This window comes from Pristiophorus japonicus, chromosome 6 (genome assembly GCF_044704955.1).
Source record: "Pristiophorus japonicus isolate sPriJap1 chromosome 6, sPriJap1.hap1, whole genome shotgun sequence".
Classification (NCBI taxonomy): Eukaryota; Metazoa; Chordata; class Chondrichthyes; family Pristiophoridae; genus Pristiophorus; species Pristiophorus japonicus.
The window spans coordinates 181,015,142-181,039,678 of NC_091982.1; the positions used below are offsets into that span (position 1 = coordinate 181,015,142).

The 24,537-nt window shown below is 44.7% G+C and overlaps 1 protein-coding gene across 1 annotated transcript; it reads right to left on the minus strand.

Annotated features, from left to right (window-relative positions):
* Nucleotides 1-355: 355 nt before the first annotated feature.
* b3gnt7 (UDP-GlcNAc:betaGal beta-1,3-N-acetylglucosaminyltransferase 7) lies at nucleotides 356-22,291 on the minus strand. Its single transcript, XM_070883461.1, has 3 exons — nucleotides 22,135-22,291; nucleotides 2,718-2,813; nucleotides 356-1,781 (listed from the first exon to the last, which is right to left on the minus strand). The coding sequence occupies exon 3, from the start codon at nucleotides 1,768-1,770 to the stop codon at nucleotides 550-552; it is 1,221 nt and encodes a 406-aa protein (XP_070739562.1). The 5' UTR covers nucleotides 1,771-1,781; nucleotides 2,718-2,813; nucleotides 22,135-22,291; the 3' UTR covers nucleotides 356-549.
* Between the last annotated feature and the right edge of the window lie 2,246 nt (nucleotides 22,292-24,537).

Here is a 24,537-nt window from a genome sequence, read left to right on the forward strand (position 1 = left end):
CATCTGCCAAATTTTTGCCCACTCACTTAGCTTGTCTGTGTCCTTTTCTAGATTTTGTGTCCTCTCCTCACAGATTGTTTTCCCTCCCATCTTTGTATCATCAGCAAACTTGGCTAGGTTACACTCAGTCCCTTCTTCCAAGTCGTTATTAAATGTAAATAGTTGGGGTCCCAGCACTGATCCCTGCGGCACCCCTCTAGTTACTGGTTACCAACCAGAAAATGACCCATTTATCCCGACTCTCTGTTCTCTGTTAGTTAGCCAATCCTCTATCCATGCTAATATATTACCCCCAACCCTGTGAGCTTTTATGTGGACAATGAATAATAAATAAATACAAATCTATTTAGGCACCATTATTTTAATTGCATAGAATCAGTAAAGAATGAAGTAGGAAAACATTAATTTAAAATTGAGATTATTGTTCATGGAAAATATAAATTAAATATCCAGTTCCTTTCAAATAGGATCAGAATTTTGTATTTAATATAGAATCTTGCTTTCCCATTACAAATTGCACTGAACTTTGGAACAGTTTGGGGAAAGTACCTATAATAATTCAACTTTTCTTGAACAACAAATGTCACTGTGAACAGTTTTCCACATTTCTAGAAGTTCTGCTGGAAGTAGTTTGTGCACCACCAACATACTTTTATAGAAGCAAGGCTCTTTATTCATTTTACTGCTTTTGTCTTTCACAATTCCAAAGGTCTTAAAGCCCCGATGATGAACAGGGGTTATGCTCAACACTTCCAGGCACATCCCCAGGAAAACATCATCAATGGGGTACAACTCTAAGCTTTCTGACACCTTGTACAATCTTCTTGCAAGTGGTCCAGCCATCAAAAATCCACCACCCCCTGCATAAGGTGGATAGTAAGTTTTATTGTACAAAGCTTCAGGTATGTAATATTTATTTTCCTTTTTTCTAATTGGTTTAGCCTTGTACAGGACATCCCCAACAAAAAGATGTGTGACTGTGGGTGCATTAAGAAACTCAAGAACATTCTCTGTGCTCACAAATACGTCATCATCACCTTTAAAAATATACTCAATATTCTCACAATATGTGGAAAACCATTTGAGAAAGTTAACCTCTTTCAAGGTGAGATTGAAGAAAGTGTCCAAAAAATCCCACTGGAGTATATCCCCATGGATAATATTTTCATATTCCAAGAGTTTTTGATGGTGGGACCTTTCATTTCCATTGGATGAAGTTCCTAAAAGAAATAGGGTTTTGACTTGCTTCCCATCCATCACTATTTCCCTGCCCCATGTTTTCCTGATGGTCTCCCTTCGGTCATACTGTGTTATTATGGATTTAACAATTACTAAAAGATAAACATCACCACTGCATTTCTCAGGATGGTTAAGAATCATTGGAAAATATCTACAGTGTCTGTATTGTAAGAACTGTTTAAAGTTTGGCTCCAAGCCATTGAACCATTCAGTCTGAGTGATATTGTTGGAAGTACAGTTGGTGCTTGTTACATCCCATTGTTTGGTCTCATTCCCTGCTGCTGTTACTGTGTGTGTTTCCGTGGCAGTGGTCTCCATTTTTCTGGGACTCCAAAAGTTATCCTCGGGAGTAAAGTAGCTCAAAAAAGTGGCAACCAGTCTGTCCTCTGAAGAACTGGATCTCTGGGAGATATTCTGTAATTCCTGGCGAGTATTGCTGCTTCTCTGTAGCACAGTCAAGGTTACCACAAGCACAAAAGATATTATACAGCAAACTTTTAATAGTCTCTTCCTCCTAAAGCACATCTTCATCTGAATGTTTCCTGAGAGTAATGAAATACAAAGAGTTAAATTCACAATTCTCTGGATATTTCAGTTAAATAACTGAATTAAAATATAACTACCTACCTTCATTTATCCACACTACATGTTTCCTTCATGAGTATAAACAGTTTTTCTCTGCTTGATACTCACCAACTTTTTTCCAATGTTTGCGAAAAGGGGAAACTGCATACATGTCAACCGTGAGCATTTTACGCCGACAGTTAGCATTATGGAGACCTGGTTAGCTGACAAAAGCTTTTTGTCCTTCAATACAATCCAACAGCTTCATAGTCACTCTTACTGATAAACTGGATTCAAATTCTCAAACTGCTATAGTGGAATTTGAACTCACTGTCCAAGCCTGTAGACTACGAGTCCAGTAACATAACTTAAGATACTGTACCCATCTGCTCTTACACTAATCCTATAATTGCTGCTTGTCTCGGGGGAGAATCTTCTATGGCGCCAGTCTTCCTGTTTTAAATTTCAGTCAAGTGTAGGTTTGCCAACTCTGGTTGGACATATTCCTGAAGGTTTGTTCATGCGATTTTTGCCCGCAGCTTGCAAATGTTATTGCACTGAGCAGCTTGTCTGTTACTGCCCCGCTCTCAGAGCGTGTGTGGACAGCTCTTATTGGACTTGCTTTCTGTTTCAGGGTTCTAGGACTGTTTACGTGCTTCGCATACCTTTCAGAACAAATGCAGACTAATGCAAAGAAATTGCACAGGAGGCTTCAGCCTGATCCATGACAGAACCTTAGCTTGAGCTGCGGAGGAGAAAAATGTCAAATTGATGGAGCACGCAAAACTGCCCTTTAAGCACCAGCACCTACACCTGAATCTCTATAGCAAATACTAAAATCAGCAGTTTGTTATATCCACACACATGTCCATACCTCTCTTTAAACAATCCTTAAATACAATAATGAAACAAACCTCAAGTTCCTGCTTCTTGACGCTCAGATATGAAATATAGTCAAGTACCAGACAGTCTGGAACCTGCTCATTCCCACGTCCCACTGTGAAATCCACCTTTCAGAAAGAGGGGAAAAAGAGCCATTAAAATATAAACTCATGGATGTTACCAAGCCATTCTAACTAATCATAACCCACTAACAAAAACTTTATTGTCTTCGAGGAAGGGGCGGGGAGAGTTTGTTTCTTTGGTCTTGTTGGGTAGAGTAGAACTTTTTCAGCCAACAGGATAATGAGTTGGAGGTTATTTCAAAACTTCACTGCAACGGTATGAACTTCCCAACCGCATTTTCTCCCAGGTTGCTCACAGTAGTGCCCGGGAGATTCATCTTCAATTCCGGGAGACTCCCGGGCAATCAGAGAGGGTTAACAAGTGCAATCCTGGTCATGTGCCAGTTTCATTGTACAAATTGGAGACTGTGACCTCGAGAGAAATCCCAGGAGAACTAATTTTAATCGTTGCAATGTCTGAAAGATTTGAGGATGACGACTTTTAAGAAAAACAGGGCCCGATTTTAGCAGCACTTTCTCTGAACAGAGTGGTGAGGGTTTTACTTCAGCAATGGAATCTCACAATAAATGACAGGCTTTCTCATACAGAAGATCAGTTTACTAGTATGTGCAAATGTGGGATACTAATTCCCTGTATTTACCTTACAGAACTGGTAGCGTTAACCCACAAAGAAATGGTTCCAACAACAATTACAGAATAGGAAGGTGACCTTTTACTTCATAGTGGTGATTTCTTTAGTATTTATGTGCTATCTATCACTGCCTATTATTAATGAAGGAGGCCTCAAAAATGGTTACAAAGAATGATATATTTGTGAGACTATGATGCCATCAGGTCCAGCTAGGTAGGGTGCAGCCAGAGGAAGAACATAGAATCAATCATCAGATGCACTCTTCTGATGTAAAAGTAGCAACATGGATCAGGACCGTTATTGGTTCAATTCATGGTGCACGCCAAGTTAGCTGACCTCTGCTAACGCAGTGGTAGTGACTCTACAATTGGCCACAGCATCCCGATTAAGGAAGAGAAAACATGGCCAGGGTTCCAACTTCTGACCATTATTATGGCAATCCCTGCTGGAGAGAAAGCAGGAAAGGGGTACGGAGGTGAATGATCAGCCATGATCTTATGAATGGTGGTGCAGGCTCGAAAGGGCCAAATGGCCTACTCTTGCACCTATTTTCTATGTTTCTGTGTTAAGTACTTGTGCGGATACTAGTTGAGGACAGGGTCAGGCTCATGTCCTTTGCTGTTGGATTGCCTGACAGCAATCACATCAACACTAATACATGAATAATGACCACTTGGGCAAGACACTGCCACCTATGGAACGGTATGCCAGTGAGGAAATCTCACACTCCCATTTTGCAGCTCTTGCTATTCGTTTTGTCACACATTGCTGTTCTTTGTGCCTCTCCCATTAGCCAAGATCTATGCTTTTTTTGCATTCTTGTATTTTTTTTTAGTACGTTGTCCTCTACCTCTTTAGTCATCCATGGTCCTTGCAGGTCAGGGCTACCACGCCAAGTGCCAGGTCGGGCTCCACGCTGCCCTTTTGGGGGGGGGCCTGACCTGCTGATGGTCCTTGCGGGTCAGGGCCTTCGGGGGAGTGGCGTGAAGTACATCACTTCAAGGTGCAGCGCGAGCCGCTTCAGGAGGGCGAAGGGTGTGAAGAGGGTGACTGGATTGAATGTCACCGGATTGGATGTCACCATAACCCAGGTCAGTGATTGGAGTGTGGGCAGGTACAGCAGGAGTGGCGAGGTCGGGGCGAAGGAACAGTGAGAGCTTGCAGAGCAATGTGATCGGGACCCAGGAGAGGCAAAAGTTCGGGGCCAGAAGAGGCGAGGACCCTGGGGCAGCATGGGCCAGCCCACACTACGATGTGTGCGCGCACTAGGTCCGTGCAGCAGAGCTGGACTCCAGTTGTCTTGGTTAATCCTTGCCACTGGACCAAGACCTAGCTCGGTCAAGCCTGTGTGGTGTTAATAAAATCCAAGCACGGGCATTTTCCACCCTTCAACATGTAATTCAGGATCTGGAATATTAGGTCCTTCTTTGAAACACCTGTGAATTCATCCCTTTTTGGCGTGGAAACAAGTCATCCTCGATACAAGGGACCACCGATGATGATGATATTGAAGAGAGCAGGGTGGGGAAGCAGAAAGTCAGGAGATGGTTAAAATACTAGTTAAAACTAATGCCTTTGTTATGATGATCAAGGTTTAAAAAAATCATTTTGAACCATTATCAGTGACATTAACCTAATTCTGAACATTTTCATTGCCAAGTCAAAGAAACATTCAACATAAGTTTCAAGGCTGTAGGGGAAAAAAAGTCATTGAAAATGACTGAAAAACTGCTAACTTTGCCAAGTTGTGTAAACCAATTTTCAGCATAAATAAAATAACAGGTTCCAATTTGTGTTGTCTTTGAATGTTGAGATTCTATGACATGTTTTTATCCCTCATTAACCAACAGAACCACTTTAAAAATACTAAATTTTAAGCCTTTGAAATGATGAGACTTATGAAATGGTTCTAGCACCTTAGTAGGAAAATCTAATTTAATATGCCCCCCAAAAATTAATTAAAATCCCCAAGGCTGAACAACATTGGATGGGTTTTGCAATCTTAGTATGTAATTTAATGACACATTCTTTAGATTAAGACGACACGTTTGAACTTTCTTTAACTGCATCCGTTGGTTTTATGTATATATTTGTTTTAAGGCATCATTTAAAGTTTTACTTATTTTAACGCTGCCTGCATGTAACTTGATCAGACAAGTTTTGGAGGAACAATTTTTTTTTGGAGTATTTTAAAAATCACAATTCTCCCCATTTAATTTGCTCCAGCTTAAGTGAGTTAGTTCATTTTTTTTTACAAAAGGAGGCGTTACCAGCCACTTACACCTGTTTTGGCCATTGAAGCAAGTTTAGACAGTGAAAAGTTACTCCAAACTAACTTAGGCCAGCGTATGTGTCCACTTTTGTATGCTCAGAAAACGTTGGAGACTTAAGATATCAGCGCGGGTAGCCAGAGATATTGGGGGGGGGGGGGGGGGGGGAGGATGTTAGAGGATTTTCCAAAGCACTAAACATGTTCACAACATTAAAGAAGCACTAACCAAAGCACAAAATAAAATAAAAAATACTAGGAAGCTGAGAGGACCTGAACCTAGCACCAAGACATACAAAGCACAAAAAGTAATAAGTAATTAATTAACAGCTAAAAAATAGAAGGAATCCTGCACCTAAACCACCAAGACCAAAGTAATAAGCAATCAATCAATAATAAAAAATAGAAGTCCTACCTTTATGTGAAGGGGGGGGGGGTGGAGGGTGGAGGGGAGGTGGATGTACCCTCTTGATCAAATGGTACAAATCCTCTGGAAGATCTGGAGCCAGCCCCTTGGACTTCAGTATCCTGAGGATCTTGCTCCCAGTAACAAAACGCACCGGGGCAACACCATGGGAATCCCTTTTTTTGGGGATTCAGTGAGCTTGGATTTTATTGTTTCAAGTTCAGAGTCCTTTCAATCTTTTCCATTTGGAAGGCTGCGCCCACTTCGGGATACATTGTTGGGGCACAACGAGAAACTCTTGCACAAGCAAAGCATTCATTTCACGGAGACCGCTCCAATCCTACCCCCAAACAGCGGGCAATGTTAAACAGACAAGTCTGCCCAGGTCCCATCCTACTCACATCTTGCCCCCACAATCTCTACTTTCCTGCAAACCCCGCCCACCCAAACATCTCCGAGACAGTCGGAAGGAACACTCGATGGCCTCAGTCAGTGAGAGCAATCAAAGCTTCGGCATTTCCCAGATGCTCCCGGAGAACACACACTGCTGCACTTCGAGAAATCTCCATCTCATTCATAATGAGTTCGACATCTTCCTTCTTGATGGTCACTTTTGCCAGCTCCTTCTCCCGTTGTTGTTTGGCTTTCTGTTCCCGGGATCTCCTGTCTCTGATGACGGACATTGCCGTCTCCAGGTCCGAGCTCAGGATCGCCTTCTCCTCCACATAGTCAGTCACCCGCTCCAGGAACCCATTCAGCCAGGGCTAGAGAGGGCGTGCTTCGGGTCCCTCCCATACAGCCTGCAGAGATTCGGGGCGAGGAGCTTCTGCACACAGTCTCGTGCGCATGAGTGCCTGGACCTGGCTCCTTCCCCCAATGGATGTGGTGGGCTACGCTGATCCCGACGACGTCCCGAGGAGTGGGGAGAATTCCTCGGTAAGTTTTAGCCGCGCTTTTTGTTCTAGAAAGTCGGTGCACCTCACGGTGATGTGCCGTTCCAAGCGTCGGGGCAAACTTGGGCCCTTTATCTGTACACCAACAGCAGGTCGGGGCCATAAAAGGAGCGGAAGTGCGGCAGCCCAGGAGCAGCATGGAGGCCACATCAGGGAGCAGCGCGAGCTGGTGCAGGAGGGAGACGGCAGCAAAGAGTGACGTCAAGGTCCAGGTTGATGATTGGAGCGTGGGCAGATACAGCAGGAGCGGCGAGAGCCTGTGGAGGAATGTGATCGGGGCCCAGGAGAGGCGTGAGTTCAGGGCTAGGGGCAGCATGGGCCAGCCCACATTGATGTGAGTGCACTAGGTCCATGCAGCAGAGCAGGTCTCCAGTCGTTTTGGATACTCCTTGCCATTAGACCAAGACCTAGCTCTGTCAAGCCCGTGTGGTGGCTGGTGTGCAACAGCCACCACACGTTAAAAAAATCCATGCATAGGCATCTTCCACCCTTCAGGATGTAGCTCAGGACCTGGAATATTAGGTCCTTCATTGAAACACCTGTGAACTCATTCGTTTTTAGCGTGGAAGCACGTCATCCTCGTTTCGAGGGACTGCCTATGATGATGACCATGTAGGATATTACAGAAAGATCTATTATGCCGGTCTTATATAAGTATTGTTAATTTATGTGCAGGGTGGTCAAGCTGAGCTGATTTAAAATCAGCATGCAAGGGAACAAGCCTGCTTAACAAAAAAAAATCCACTTAAATCAATCAAGTTTTTTTGCTTTCTAAAATCTAAAAACAGGTCATAAAATTCAATATGATAATTGAGTTCCACCATGTACAATACTACACTTTTTTCTAAGCAATTAAAATAGACAAATCACATTTACAGCAATGACTAGAAGAATACACCAATATTAAAATAGTATTAACACGAACAATTTGAACTGGATTGAAGAGTTTGAGAAAGGAATCAAGTGCGGTCTCAAGGCAGTGACTTGATTGTAAAACGGATCATTCAAAGTCCTGGTAAATACAGCTCCAAAACATACGAGTCATAAAACTATTATAATTAGAAAGTCCTGTAACTGAAATATGAACCAGTCATCGTCAAAATAGCTGATGGCCCAGAATTTGCGGTTGGGACGATGGTGAACTGCCAGCGTTCGCCGTCATTCCGCCTTTGTAACGGACTGCAACTTCCTGAATCATTGACAGTTCTGAAGTTCACTAGTAAGTATGCTGTAATATTCCCCACTAAATGTTAGACCCAAAGGAATGAGGTGTAACTGGGGTGGGGGGGTTAACAACATTTGTTTAGCAGTAATGCTAAGGGCCTGGAAAACTAATTCTTATTTTGTGTAGTGTGAAATTTGTCCATTTTAAATCAAACTAAAAAAAATTTAAGAAAACTTTCAAAAAGAAAGGTTAACTTTCTTTTCCAAGTCTTTTATTTCAGATTTGCTCCCCACCCACCCCGCCCATGGGAGAGCCCCAATCTTTGTTTTGCTCCAACATTTATAAAAAGTTAGAATTTTAAGAGCTTACTTCTTTGCTGTCTGTGAATTCTGCATTTTGATTGGCTGCTTAGACAACCTGTTGACGTCACAGCAGTTCGCACTAGGAAATCCCCACTACCTTTCGTTGAAGGTCAGAAACCTCAAGGTTCTCGACACAGGGATAACGAGATCCTTGCGTGAAGCGTACCTAGAGGCCAGTAGTGAATGCCTTTGCTTCACTGCTGACCAGAAATTCCGGGCCAATATTTTTCATAGCTGCAGTAAACAATAATACACTAACAATACCACACCTGCACATATAGCCTAGGATGAGCTCTATTGTTTCTCTACAAGGCGGCACTCTGAAATTTAGTAGGTCAATACAAACCTTCAAACGTGCCTTTAAGGTATCTCAAAGTACGGTAAATAACACCCAAGAATTATATTCGTTTCCCAGCTCCAATCAATCACAAATTAAATAGCGATGATTGCAGAATGGGGTCACCAATATCTAATATCACCCAATGTATTATCAGGTTCCCTCATTCAACTTTCATCAAGGAAATGCCTGCCTGCATCACAGAGCTTAATACAAGAGAATCTCAGTTATACTAAACACTTAAGTTGTTACAGTATATGTTACAGGAGGACTGCAAATGCTTCAAGGCATGCTCCAAAATAAGACCGATTCATCAGATATCCTGCTATCCCAAGGCCAGTACCAAAGGTGGCGAAGAGATTGGACAGGTCACATGCCCTGGGGGTCTTTGGCAATAATATTCTGAATTGGAACACCCCTGAAATGTCTCTTTGATCTTTTCTTGCTACAGTGAAGAACCTAGCCTCTTTACAGCCATACACCTGGGACTGGAGACTCTGTTTTGGACAGACCTGTGTCTCACCATGGACAGATCATTTTGGATGCAGATGTTTTTTGGAAAATAACCTCAGCACAAGCTAGCTGACACCCACTTGGGTCACCAATTCTAAGAAAGTGGCATTTTATCAAACAATATTGGTTCTACTGCTCACAAAGGGCACTGGAACGGGAACAAAGCATCAAAATGTTATGTTTCCAACCTGAGCCTTGGAAACCAAGCCTATGGTACTTGCCAATGGTTACTGTTGTGTCCTTACACACTAAAGCAAATCAACACGATGCACATACTGGAGACAAGTTCACTCTGTGACCTGTACCTTTATTCACAGGACCAAAAAGTGACGACCCTGCGTGGGACCTCCCTTTATATACCTGGATGACCAGGTGAGGAGTGTCTCCCACAAGTTCACCCCCTGTGGTCAAGGTGTGCATTTCTCAGGTGTATACAGTGTACAGTGTTGTTACATAAAGGTTACAGTTATGTGAGGTTACAAACATGACATCACCTTCCCCCAACGTCTTTGGGTCAAAGATTGAGTCTTTCAGGTGGTCGACGCTCTCTCGTGGAGCGCCACAGTTGGGGCTCTGGTTGTTGAGCCTTGGCATGCGTCTTTGTCACCTGTGGTGATTCCGGCTCGTCCGGGCTGACCGCAGGGACTGTGCATGCTGCTGACGGTTCTTGTTGCTCGTTCACTGGCAGTGGTGTGGGCAGCATCTCATGATTTTCCTCGGGTTCCTCAGTGTCCATGCTGAACCTTCTTTTATTTGGTCCAGATGCTTGCAGCATATCTGCCCATTGTTGAGTCTGATCACTATGACCCTATTCCCCTCTTTACCAATTACAGTACCCTCGAGCCACTTGGGCCCCACAGCGTGATTAAGAACAAATACAGGGTCATTGATTTCTATCCATCTCCACTTTGAGTTACGGTCGTGGCACTCATTTTGGGACTGGCGCTTGCCCTCAACAATGTCTGACAAGACTGGATGAATGAGGGACAGCCGAGTTTTTAAGTGTACGTTTCATGAGTAGTTCCGCTGGCGGGACTCCCATGAGCGAGTGCGGTCGGGACCTGTAGGCCAGCAAGAGGCGCGATAGACAGTATTGAAGGGAGGGTCCTTGAATCCGGAGCATGCCTTGCTTTATGATTTGGACCGTACGTTCCACCTGGCCATTGGAAGCCGGCTTGAACGGCGCTGTCCCGACATGTTTGATGCTATTACCTGACATGAACTCCCGGAATTCATAGCTCATGAAACATGGGCCGTTGTCGCTAACTAGGATGTCCGGCATGCCGTGGGTCGCAAAGACCGCACGCAGACTCTCCGTGATGATGTCGTGCACGAATTCAATATGATACATACTTGAAATGGATCGAGTGCATCAACAATGAGGAACATTTTTCCCATGAACGGGCGCGCGTAGTCTATGTGACTATGTGACCATGGCCTGGTGAGCCAGGGCCCGGGCACACGTCGTGCACCTGCGAACAGAGTGTTCCAGGTCTGCATCAATTCCCGGCCACCACACATTTGACTGGGCAATGGTCTTCATAAGCACGATGCCTGGGTGCTCGCTGTAGAGTTCCCTGATGAATGCTTCCCTACCCCTCTGGGGCATCACTACCCGACTGCCCCATAGTAGGCAGTTGGCTTGGATGGAGAGTTCTTCCATCCGTCTGTGAAATGGCCTGACCTCTTCAGGGCATGCTCAGTGTGCGGGCGCCCAATCCTCAGTCAGGACACATTTCTTAAATCAGAGATAGGAGGGGATCTCCGTTTGTCCAGGTTTTGATCTGGTGGGCTGTGATGGGGGAGCCTGCGCTGTCAAAGGCATCGACAGCCATGACCATCTCTGCGCTTTGCTCCGCTGCCCCCTCAGTGGTGGCCAGTGGAAGCCTGCTGAGCGCGTCAGCGCAATTTTCGGTGCCTGGCCGGTGCCGTATGGTGTAGTCATACGCAGCCAGCGTGAGAGCCCATCGCTGTATGCGAGCTGACGCATTGGCATTGACAGTTTTGCTGTCGGACAGCAGGGATGTTAATGGCCTGTGGTCAGTTTCTAACTCGAACCTTCTGCCAAAAAGGTACTGGTGCATCTTTTTCACCCCGTAAACACACACGTGCTTCCTTTTCAACCACCCCATACCTCCTTTCTGTGACCTGGAGGCATAAGCCACAGTTTGGAGTTGGCCCTCATCATTGCTCTGCTGCAACACGTATCCAACCCCATAGGATGATGCATCGCATGTCAAAACCAATTTCTTACAGGGGTCGTACAGGGTCAATAACTTATTAGAACAAAGCAGGTTCCGCGCCTGATTGAAAGCCCGTTCCTGACAGTCCTCCTAAAACCAATCGTAACCCTTACACAGGAGCACGTGTAGCAGCTCCAGCAATGTACTTAAGTTCGGTAGAAAGTTCCCGAAATAGTTCAATAGTCCCAGAAATGAACGCAACTCTGATGTGTTGCCGGGCCTGGGCGCGCGACGGATCGCCTGTGTTTAGGATTCGGCGGGCCTGATCCAGTCTGCGGCAACCCTCCTGCCCAAAAACTCGACCTCTGGGGCCAAAAACACACACTTGGACTTCTTTATTCGCAGGCCTACCCGGCCCAATCGGCGTAGCACCTCCTCGAGGTTGTGGAGGTGCTCCTCGGTGTCTCGACCCTTGAAAAGGATGTCGTCCTGAAATACAATCATTCCGGGGATGGATTTGAGCAGGCTTTCCATGTTCCTCTGAAAGATAGCGGCTGCTGAACGAATGCCAAATGGATACCTGTTGTAGACAAACAGCCCTTGTGCGTGGTGATGGTAGTCAGTAGCTTGGATTCTTCGGCCAGTTCCTGGGTCATGTAGGCCGAAGTGAGGTCCAACTTGGTGAACAGCTTGCCGCCTGCCAGCGTGGCAAAAAGATCCTCTGCTCTCAGAAGCGAGTATTGGTCCTGAAGGGACACTTGGTTGATGGTGGCCTTGTAGTCGCTACAGATCCTGACCGAGCCATCCGTTTTTAGAACAGGAATGATGGGGCTTGCCCAGTCGCTGAATTCAAACGGGCAAAATTATGCCCTCTCTTATCAACCTGTCCAACTCACTCAATTTTCTCCCGCATCACATACGGCACAGCTCTGACTTTGTGGTGCACTGGTGTGGCGTCCGGGGTGATGTGTATCCTTACTTTGGTGCCTTTGAAAGTCCCGACGCCAGGTTGAAATAATGACTCGAACTTTAGTAGGACCTGTGAGCATGAACTTCGTTCCACAGATTAAATGGCGTGCACATCCCCCCCATTTCCAGTTCATCTCGGCTAGCCAGCTCCTCCCCAAAAGCGCGGGACCATTTCCCGGGACAATCCCGAGTGGCAGCCGGTTCTGAGATCCTTTATGTGTGACCAGCAACATTGCACTGCCTAGCACTGGGATGATCTCTTTGGTGTACATCCGTAACTGCGTGTCAATGCGTTCTAGTCTGCTAGCTCTGAGTGGCCACAGTTTCTTGAATTGTTGGACACTCATGAGTGACTGGCTGGCTTCTGTGTCTAGCTCCATGCGTACCGGGATGCCGTTTAACAGTACTCTCATCATCATAGGTGGCATTTTTGTGTATGAGCTGTGGATGTTTGCCATCTGGATCCGCTGAACTTCAGCGTCCATTGCTGTGTCCCAGGCATATCCTTGCCTTGCAGACCCCTCTTGTGGTTCATCCACTTCGTAAACCAGCCTTGCTGCGGGCTTCCTGCACATCCTGGCTAAATGTTCACTCAAGTTACAATTTCTGCGGATGAATTGTTGAACCTGGCAGGTCTTCGCAGCATGTCTGCCCCCGCACCTCCAGCATGAGCTGAGATTGTTGTGAACAAAACAGCTGTTACCAAGCATTCCTCTCGGATTGTCTCTTTGATTACTCTTGAGCACTCTGTTTGTGTGTGTCAATGGTCCCATCCCGGGACATGTTGTACCTTGTGATGGTGTAAATGTCCGTTCAACCTGCCATTGTCTCTGTTGCGGGCCCATCCTATAGTCTGTTACAGCCTGGTTGGTGTCGAATTGCCCTTGCCTGCCTGTGGGGTTCCGAGTTGCGTTTACCATGTTAACTCCCTGCTCCATCGCCATGTTGGGAGCAGAGTTGCGCGCGTATAGAAAACATAGAAAATAGGTGCAGGAGTAGGCCATTCGGCCCTTCTAGCCTGCACCGCCATTCAATGAGTTCATGGCTGAACATGCAACTTCAGTACCCCATTCCTGCTTTCTCACCATACCCCTTGATTCCCCTAGTAGTAAGGACTTCATCTAACTCCTTTTTGAATATATTTAGTGAATTGGCCTTAACAACTTTCTGTGGTAGAGAATTCCACAGGTTCACCACTCTCTGGGTGAAGAAATTCCTCCTCATCTCGGTCCTAAATGGCTTCCCCCTTATCCTTAGACTGTGTCCCCTGGTTCTGGACTTCCCCAACATTGGGAACATTCTTCCTGCATCTAACCTGTCTAACCCCGTCAGAATTTTAAACGTTTCTATGAGGTCCCTTCTCATTCTTCTGAACTCCAGTGAATACAAGCCCAGTTGATCCAGTCTTTCTTGATAGGTCAGTCCCGCCATCCCGGGAATCAGTCTGGTGATCTTGGTTTCCTCCTCCACCGCCATGAAGGTTTGAGCCATCAACGCCGCTGCTTCCAAGGTCAAGTCCTTGGTCTCAATTAGCTTCCTAAAAATCCCGGCATGACCAATGCCCTCAATGAAGAAATCCCGTAACATCTCCCCCCCTGCAGGCATCTGTGAACTTAGAGGCTGGCCAAGCACCGAAGGTCCACAACGAAGTCCGGTATGCTCTGCCCTTCCCGACGTCGGTGGTAATGAAATCGGTGTCGGGCCATGTGTATACTGCTCGCCGGTTTGAGGTGCTCACCGATCAGTTTGCTGAGCTCCTCGAAGGTCTTGTCTGCCGGCTTCTCGGGTGCGAGCAGGTCTTTCATCAGCGCGTACGTCTTAGGTCCACAGCTGGTCAGCAGATGCGCCCTTCGCTTGTCAGCCACTGCCGCTCCCAACCAGTTCTTTGTGACAAAGCTCTGCTGGAGCCTCTCAACGAAATCGGCCCAGTCCTCACCAACACAGTACCATTCCTCCGTGCTACCGGTGGCCATTCTCTTGAGTCCTTGATTCCCGTTTCACGTCGCCAAATGTTGTGTCCTTACACACTACAGCAAATCCACACAATGCACATACTGGAGACAAGGTTACTCTGTGACCTGTACCTTTATTCACAGGACCAAGAAATGATGACCCTGCGTGAGACCTCCCTTTATATACCTGGATGACCAGGTGAGGAGTGTTTCCCACAAGTTCACCCCTTGTGGTCAAGGTGTGCATTTCTCAGGCGTATACAGTGTACAGTGTTGTTACATAAAGGGTATAGTTATGTGAGGTTACAAACATGACAGTTACCATTATTTGCCAGATAATGGGAGGCTGCCCATGATTAGTGTGGATGTTATAAATGATGGAGATTGTACCCATGTTCAGGAGGACCTCATAAAACAGGTCTTCCCAGCCACCACTCTTAGGTGAATCCTGACAAGTTTATTTTTTCAGGTTGGAACTGAATACTTAAACCCCCACATCAGCAATACTAGCATAGGTCTGATAGATTCATAGAATATTGCAGAAATTCCCATTGGCCCATCAAGCATACACTGCAATTTTTCCTCAACAAGCATCGTCCAATTCCACTCTATCCTTAATATTCCTCTTTTTCAAGCAGCTGTATAATTCCCTTCTAAAATAATGTATGGACTGTGCTTCAACAGTTTGTTGTACAGAATTCCACATTCTAACCTTCTGTGTAAAAATATTTCTTCTCACCGCTGAGTGATTTTCTTAAGTTGGTTTCACCAATCAATGTAAAAATATAGGCGCATTCGTAAGAAGGTGGATGAATTAACTGCACAGATAGCTTTTAACGGATATGATGTAATTGGGATTACGGAGACATGGCTCCAGGGTGACCAAGGCTGGGAACTCAACATCCACGGGTATTCAATACTCAGGAAGGATAGACAGAAAGGAAAAGGAGGTGGGGTAGCATTGCTGGTTAAAGAGGAGATTAACACAATAGTAAGGAAGGACATTAGCTTGGATGATGTGGAATCTGTATGGTTAGAGCTGCGGAACACCAAAGGGCAAAGAACGCTAGTGGGAGTTGTGTACAGACCACCAAACAATAGTAGAGGTTGGGGATGGCATCAAACAAGAAATTAGGGATGCATGTGATAAAGGTACAGCAGTTATCATGGGTGACTTTAATCTGCATATCGATTCGGCTAACCAAACTGGTAGCAATACGCTGGAGGAGGATTTCCTGGAGTGTATAAGGGATGGCTTTCTAGACCAATATGTCGAGGAACCAACGAGAGAACGGGCAGTCCTAGACTGGGTGTTGTGTAATGAGAGGGGATTAATTAGCAATCTTGTTGTGTGAGGCCCCTTGTGGAAGAGTGACCATAATATGGTAGAATTCTTCATTAAGATGGAGAGTGACACAGTTAATTCAGAGACTAGGTTCCTGAACTTAAAGAAAGGTAACTTCGATGATGAGACATGAATTGGCTAGGATAGACTGGCGAATGATACTTAAAAGGGTTGACGGTGGATAAGCAATGGCAGACATTTAAAGATCATATGGATGAACTTCAACAATTGTACATCCCTGTCTGGCGTAAAAATAAAATGGGGAAGGTGGCTCAACCGTGGCTAACAAGGGAAATTAGAGATAGTGTTAAATCCAAGGAAGAGGCATATAAATTGGCCAGAAAAAAAACCCAGCAAACCTGAGGACTGGGAGAAATTTAGAATTCAGCAGAGGAAGACAAAGGGTTTAATTAGGAGGGGAAAAATAGAGTTCCTATGGATTGGAGGTTAGCTATTGTAACCCCACTTTAAAAAAAAAGGGAGAGAAAAAAAAAAAACAGGGAATTATAGACCGGTTAGCCTGACATCGGTGGTGGGGAAAATGTTGGAATCAATTATTAAAGATGTAGTAACAGCGCATTTGGAAAGCAGTGACAAGATTGGTCCAAGTCAGCATGGATTTATGAAAGGGAAATCATGCTTGACAAATCTTCTAGAATTTTTTTTGAGGATGTAACTCGTAGAATGGACAAGGGAGAACCAGTGGATGTGTTGTATTTGGACTTTCAAAAAGGCTTTTGACAAAGGTCCCACACAAGAGATTGGTGTGCAAAATTAAAGCACGCGGTATTGAGGATAATGTATTGACGTGAATAGAGAACTGGTTGGCAGGCAGAAAGCAAAGAGTAGGAATAAACGGGTCCTTTTCAGAATGGCAGGCAGTGACTAATGGGGTACCTCAAGGTTCAGTGCTGGGACCCCAGCTATTTACAATATACATTAATGATTTAGACGAAGGAATTGAATGTAATATCTCCAAGTTTGCAGATGACACCAAGCTAGGTGGCAGTGTGAACTGTGAGGAGGATGCTAAGAGGCTACAGGGTGACGTGGACAGGGTAGAAGAGTGGGCAAATGCATGGCCGATGCAGTATAATGTAGATAAATGTGAGGTTATCCACTTTGGTGGTAAAAACAGGAAGGCAGATCATCATCTGAATGGTGACAGATTAGGAAAAGGAGGCGCAACGAGACCTGGGTGTCATGGTACATCAGTCATTGAAGTTTGGCATGCAGGTACAGCAGGCGGTGAAGGCGGCAAATGGCATGTTGGCCTTCATAGCGAGAGGATTTGAGTATAGGAGAAGGGAGGTCTTACTGCAGTTGTACAGGGCCTTGGTGACGCCACACCTTGAATACTGTGTACAGTTTTGGTCTCCTAATCGGAGGAAGGACATTCTTGTTATTGAGGGAGTGTAGCGAAGGTTCACCAGACTGATTCCCAGGATGGCAGGACTGACATAAGAATGACTGGATTGACTAGGCTTATATTCACTGGAATTTAGAAGAATGAGAGGGAATCTCATAGAAACTTATAAAATTCCGATGGGATTGGACAGGTTAGATGCAGGAAGAATGTTCCCAATGTTGGGGAAGTCCAGAAGCAGGGGTCACAGTCTAAGGATAAGGGGTAAGCCATTTAGAACGGAGATGAGAAACTTCTTCACTTAGAGAATTGTGAACTTGTGGAATTCTCTACCACAGAAAGTTGTTGAGGCCAGTTTGTTAGATATATTCAAAAGGGAGTTAGATGTGGCCCTTACGGCTAAAGGGATCAAGGGATATGGAGAGAAAGCAGGAATGGGGTATTGAAGTTGCATGATCAGCCATGATCATATTGAATGGTAGTGCAGGCTCGAAAGGCCAAATGGCCTACTCCTGCACCTATTTTCTATGTTTCTATCCATACTTAATCATAGAATTCAAGTTATGAAGAGTTATTAGACCACCCTCTACTTTCTCAGTCCTAGCAAAAGCACCACAAATTATCAAGTATTTCTTCATAACTGCAACCCTTCAGCCCGGGTAACATCCTACTGACTCAATACTGCACCTTTTCCATAGATTTGTCTTTAGCTCAATATAAAAGCAGCTTTCATCAAAGATTGTTCCTGGGATGTGAGTTTTGCTGGCCAGGCCAGCATTTATTGCGTAAGCCTAATTGCCCTTGAGAAGGTGGTGGTGAGCCACCTTCTAGAACTGCAGCAGTCCTTATGGTGAAGGGAGTGCTGTTAGAGGGGGAGTTCCAGGATTTTGACCCATTGATGAAGAAACAGCAATATATTTCCAAGTCAAGATGGTGTGCAACTTGGAGGGGAATTTGCAGGTGATCGTGTTCCCATGCACCTGCTGCCTTTATCTTCCTAGGCAAGAGGTTGCAGGTTTAGGAGGTACTGCCGAAGGCGGCTTGGAGAGTTGCTGCAATGTATCTTGTAAATGACACACTGCAGCCACAGTGCACTGGTGATGGAGAGAATGAATGTTTAAGGTGGTGGATGAGGTGCCAATCAAGCAGGCTGCTCTGTCCTGGATTTTAGTCGAGCTCCTTGATGTTGTTGGAGCTGTACTCATCCAGGCAAGTGGAGAATATTCCATCACACTCCTGACTTGTGCCTTGTAGATGGTGGAAAGGCTTTGGGGAGTAAGGAGGCAAGACATTTGCCGCAGAATACCCAGCCTCTGACCCACTCTTCACCACATTATTTATGTGGCTGGCCCAGCTAACATTCTGATCAATGGTTACCCCCAGGATGTTGATGGTGGGGGATTTGGCAATGGTAATGCCATTGAATGTCATGGGGCGGTGGTTAGACTCTCACTTGGCACTTGTGTGGTGCAAATGTTATTTGCCACTTATCAGCCCAAGCCTGAATGTCGTCCAGGTTTTGCTGCATGTCGGCATGGACTGCATTATCTGAGGAATTGTGAATGGCACTGAACACGGCAATAATCAGCGAACATCCCTACTTTTGATCTTATGATGGAGGGAAGGTCACTGATGAAGCAGCTGAAGACAGTTTGGCCTAGGACACTGCCCCTAAGTATGATTCCAGCCCCCCCCGATTCCCATTGACTTCAATTTTACTCCTTGATGCCACAGTGTCAAATGCTCTTTTGAGGTCAAGGGCAGTCACTCTCACCTCACCAATTTAGCTATTTTGTCCATGACTAATGAGGTCTGGAGTAGAGTGGTCCTCACAGAGCACCCGTGAAATGGTTGATGAGTAAGTGCTGCTTGATGGAAAGTGTCGTCGACAGTGCTATCACTTTGCTGATGATTGAGAGTAGACTGATGGGGTGGTAATTGGCTGGATTGGATTTGTCCTGCTTCTTGTGGACAGGACATACTTGGGCAGTTTTCCACATTGTTGAATAGATACTAGTGTTGTAGCTGTACTGGAACAGCTTGGCTAGAGGCACGACTAAGTTCTGGAGCACAAGTCTTCAACACGACAGCCAGGATGTTGTCGTGGCCCATAGCCTTTGCTGTATCCAGTGCGTTCAGCTGTTTCTTGATTTCACGTGGTGTGAATCAAATTGGCTCGCTTGACTAGTCTGAGACAGCTCTCCCAATTTTGGCACATCCCCAGATGTTAATGAGGAGGACTTTGCAGGGTCAACTGGGCTGGGTGTGCCGCTGTCGTGTCCGAAGCTGGTGCCGAGGTCGATGCCGGGTGGTCCATCTGGTTTTATTTTTATTATTGTTTCTTGTAGCGGTTTGTTACAACTGAGTGGCTTGCTAGGCCATTTCAGAGGGCAGTTAAAAGTCAACCACATTGCTGTGGGCTGGAGTCACACATAGGCAGATTTTCTTCCCTGAAGGCCATTAGTGAACCAGGTGGGTTTTTACAACAATCCGATAGTTTCATGGTCACTATTACTAATATTAGCATTTTATTCCAGATTTATTTAATTAACTCAATTTAAATTCCCCAGTTGAGATTTGAACTTGCGTCTCCAGATCATTAGTCCAGGTCTCTAGATTACTAGTCCAGTAACAACCACTTTTACTGTACCCTTAGTCTCTGAACATGAAAATAACTAGCTTTGTAATACTTCAAGTAAAGTACACCAGAAATTGATTCCCATTCAAATAGTCTTGTTAATTAAGCAGAAAATATTCTTGCTATTTGCAGAATAGAAATTCTTGCCAAGTCTATAATTAACTTGTAGCACAAATGTGAGGTCCAAGTCTGCTGGCAGCAGATTAAATGTACAAAAAATGTCTTCTCTGCCACCAGTCTTAGTGAATCTGACAAGTTTATTTTCAGGTTGCAACAGATTACACAAGATCCAAGCATCAGCAACACTAGCAAAGGCCTAATAGATTCATAGAATATGATGCTGCCTCCAAAAAAGTCAAAACCAATATGCTTGCCAATGTGTGGAGTCCGATACTGCCCACAGTACTCTAAAAAGGTCTCATTGAGGCTTTATATAGGATCATTAGCTCTTGGCTTTTATATTCTATACCTTGTGATAAAAAAAAGCTAATAGGTTTCTTAGTTTAACAGCCTTATCGACCCAAGATGTTGCCTTTAATGCCCTGTGAACCTGTACTTCCAAATCCCTCTATTCTGGTAGAGCATTCCATATCCAAACAACTCCCTGCCTTAAAAAAAATCTATTCATCTTTCCCTTGGTTCTTTTAGTGAGATCTTAAATTTGTGCCATGCAGTACTGATTAATTTCCAATTGGGAATATGGGAATAGTGCTAAGTGACAGCATGAACTGAGGGGGTGAGGAAGAGAGGTCCCAACAGGAATTTGCTGGGGGGGGGGGGGGGGGAAAGAGATGTTCCAATAGGAATTGGGGGGGGGGGGAGAAAGTGGGAAAAAAGTAATCGCAGCAGGAATTGGGGGAGGGGGAAAAGAGAGAAAGAGAGGTCTTGAGGTCGTAGGAAGGGGGGGGGGGGGGGGAAAGAGATGTTCCAGCAGGAATTGGGTGGGTGAGTGCTGGTGTGGGTGGAGGAAGACCACAGGTGGGTTGAAGGGAGTACTCCTGTGAATTGTCAAGAGATGGTTTGGAGGTGATTTATTTGGTTATAGTGAGAATATGGATTAACATTCACGTATCTATAATATTAAAATCTGACTCAACTTCTCTCATTCCTAACTTGCTACAATGTTTGCTATTTAACTAATTCATATAAAGTCAAAGTAATAAAAATGACAATGCACGACTCTAAAATGAGGATTGAATTAAATCTCTGTGCCACTTACTCTTCAACCTCTAACTTTGCTGTGTCAGCTGTGGCTCAGTGGGTACCACACTCATCTCTGAGTCAGAAGGTTGTGGGTTTAGTACAAAAAAAACCGAGGTCGACACTCCAGAACAGTGCAGGATGAGACGTTAAACCGAGGTCACTTCTGCTTTCTCAAGTGGACGTAAATATGGCACTATTTCGAAGCAGGGGAGTTATCCTTGGTTTCCTGGCCAATATTTATCCCTCATTCAACACAAGAAAAAATAGATTATCTGGTCATTATCACATTGCTGTTTGTGGGAGCTTACTTCTGCGCAAATTGACTGCCGCGTTTCCTACATCACAACAGTGACTACACTCCAAAAGTGAAAGGCGCTAATGCAAGTCTTGAATTTCTTTTTCGCTTCACTTAGAGAGTATCTGGTGTGAAGTCCCCTGTGAAACCACAGGGGAGGATCTGGTAATGTATTTAAAACTTGTAGCTCGGTGCTTAGTTTCCTGCTCCTGCTCTTCAGCTGTGAAAGGTTATCGCCGCTCATCTAAAAGAGCGTGCTGAAAAGTAACTCGAATGTTATTTGGCACCAAGACTGTGGGGAAGAGGGTGCTGTGTTTAGCAGCTGGATTTCGGGTTAAAACCAAAACACATTGTATTTGAGATAAACCTCAATGCACCGCTCTTTACCTAATTACAAACAAGTCACAAGAAAACCCATGACCTTTGCAGAGCAGTGTTGGTGAGGAAGGTTCTCTCATTTACCAGTGTCTATGCTCACGGAGCTGGACATTAACCCGGGTAGGGACTTTGAAAGTTTCGTGACTTCAAAACAGGTTTTATTCCATTTGGAACCTCAGTTACATTCCAAGCTACATTTTGTTTGACCAGCCCGTTTGCTTACTGCCTGACTTCGAAACCAACCAGCACGCACAAGCACTTTGTCACCCGTTTAGTATCATATTGTTGAAAGTGTCTCTCGAATTGGGTGCCTGTCGCACACATTACACCATTTCACACTTTAAATACGAATTCAATTCCTTTTATAATACTGCACAATTTCTCCAAGTGTTTCGCTTACCTAAAAGAGAAGGGATGCAGGAGTTGAATTTACAGCAGACAAAGCTCAGAGTGTGTACGCTGAGTGCAACACCACGACGCGGGACTTTTCTCAGCTTTAAACGAGATCCTTCTGTGCTGTGCCACACAGAAGTCACGCAGCTCTCCCTCAGTGCAAACTTTCATCACTAGCTGCAAGGTTTGTCCAGCCTGACTTATCAAACCAAACCCAGCGGAAGTAATGTCCGTGCGTCAGAAGCCACACCTCGCTTCAGAGAGTCCTCGCAAATCTGGTTTATTGAATTTTCAAAATCTTATTTTTATATAAATCAATTAGTTATTTAGCAAATATTGAAAAGCTTAGAGTCAGTCAGTGGATAGATGCACTGCAGGCTATAGTATATCGGAACATTCAGCTTCACTCCCTGATCTGAGATGCAGGCACTGGGGCAGGCTTTACAAATGGTTTCAGTGTGTCTGACTAAGGAGGAGAAACAGATTGGGCACGGATTGTTTTCGAGTAACCATTGTAGGAAAATGCGTCAAGACCGATGCCCGATTCGGGCTCAGTGCTATGTCATGGTAGAATATCCCAGTCGCTTTCACTATTGAGGCGACGAGATGTTAAGCCAACGCGCGCCTGGCTGGCTGCTCAGCTGGATGTAAAGGGTTGAATGGTAGTGCAGGTTCGGAGCAACAATTCCCCATTAAATGTTCATTGGTAGGTTATTGATTTCAGGTGTGCCACAAATGGAGTCTCTCACCCTAAGGCAAAATGCTTTCCTGCAGGGAGGAATGGCATGTGGAAGGAAAATTAGACAAGGATAATCTTGTTCACTCTTTGGTAGCCAGTTTGAGTGGTATTTGGGAAAAGGTATGGCACATGGCGTAAAAGATCAATGTTATAGGAAATGGAGAAAATATCTAAAAAAGCGAGAGTCTCGCAGCACCACACCCTAATTTACTAAACAAAAGGTAAATTCACCCTGTAGTTACTAAGATCAGCAAATAATATTAAGAATATAAGAGTATTAAGGCCACAGTACTATTCCAGTACCTTCGCCTGGAACATGTCCATTGTATGAGTCGAGACATTGAGCTGTAATTTGAGGTCCCTACAGGTGCGTACGCACAAGTTCCGGTTTAGGCATGCGGTACGTACGAGCGAAATCCTGGAACTTGCGATCTGTCAGGATGCACGCATCCCCAGGAAAAGGACCTCCGCGGACACAGAGCCAACTTTTGCCCAACAAATGCCCATGAATTTCTTAGGCCTGCTTTTACCAGCGTAATAGTTTCAAAAAACATTAAAGTAATTTTTTTCATTTATTTAAACATTAAAACACATGTACAATAAGGTAAGTTTATTGTTAGCCCCTTTAAAACATTTACATTTATTTTTCAAAACTTAAAATTTTGTTTTAAATATTTAATAATATTGTATTTTAAATATGTAATTTTAAAAAATCAATTTGTTATATTAAATGTATTTTTATGTGATTCCCATTCATGCTTATGGAGATTCTGTACAAAATCCCCCAAACCATGAATGGGGATCCCCTTTCTTTGGTTGGGCCAGCCCATGTGATCCCCCGGGTGCTTGCGAACCGCATGTGCCCCTGGATATGTGGAGCTCTATGCATGTCTACGCATAGAGGCTCAGGAGCGCAAGTCTCCATGGATCCCGTGGCTGAAGGTAAGTTCGTAGATCTTTTGCTGGTCGGAGGCATCCACCTGCATGAAGCCACGAAACTCAAAATCAAGCCCATTGAATGTAAGCAAACTATTCAACTGTAGACAAGGATGACAGTGGGTCCAAACCTATCCTTGTCTGCCTTCCTAACCAGTTCGCTTTGCATCAAAGGTTATTGCATATAATTTCCTCCAGTTACCATAGTAAACATACGAACAGTAGACCATTCAGCCTCTCGAGCTTGTTAGAGCTATAACTTAGTTAGGGTAATTGGGAGGGGGAGGCTGGGATAACTTGTGTAAATGTATCTGCATTCTCCTCTTTGCCCCATTTAGAGTTTAAGCTGTGTTCTTTTCCCCACAGGCTGTATTTTGACAATTTATTCAACATGTTGTATCCCTCAGTGTGTATTGGTATCACTATTCTGTGTGTGTTATTAAAGGTGTGCCTTTTAGTTCTTTTTAAACACAATAAAGCCATACCTGCTTCCTACCTTGAAACCAATTGTCTGTCCAAGTCTGTCACAGTCCCTTCATAATTCCAGAGTCTAGAACCAAGGATGTGGGAGCGATTTGAAACCGTTCATATAAGGTCAGAAGGGAAAGCTGACCCTCTGAAAACCACCCCTTACATGGCTATGGGTCAATTGAAATTTACAAGACTGAGATTAATAGATTTTATTTGGTCAGGGTATTAAGCAACGTTCTCACTGAGTGGCCACGCAGCGGTCTG

What these genes read in the sequence shown, in the direction of transcription:
- b3gnt7 (XM_070883461.1), bottom strand. Translation starts at nt 1,770, where the DNA reads ATGAAGATGTGCTTTAGGAGGAAGAGACTATTAAAAGTTTGCTGTATA.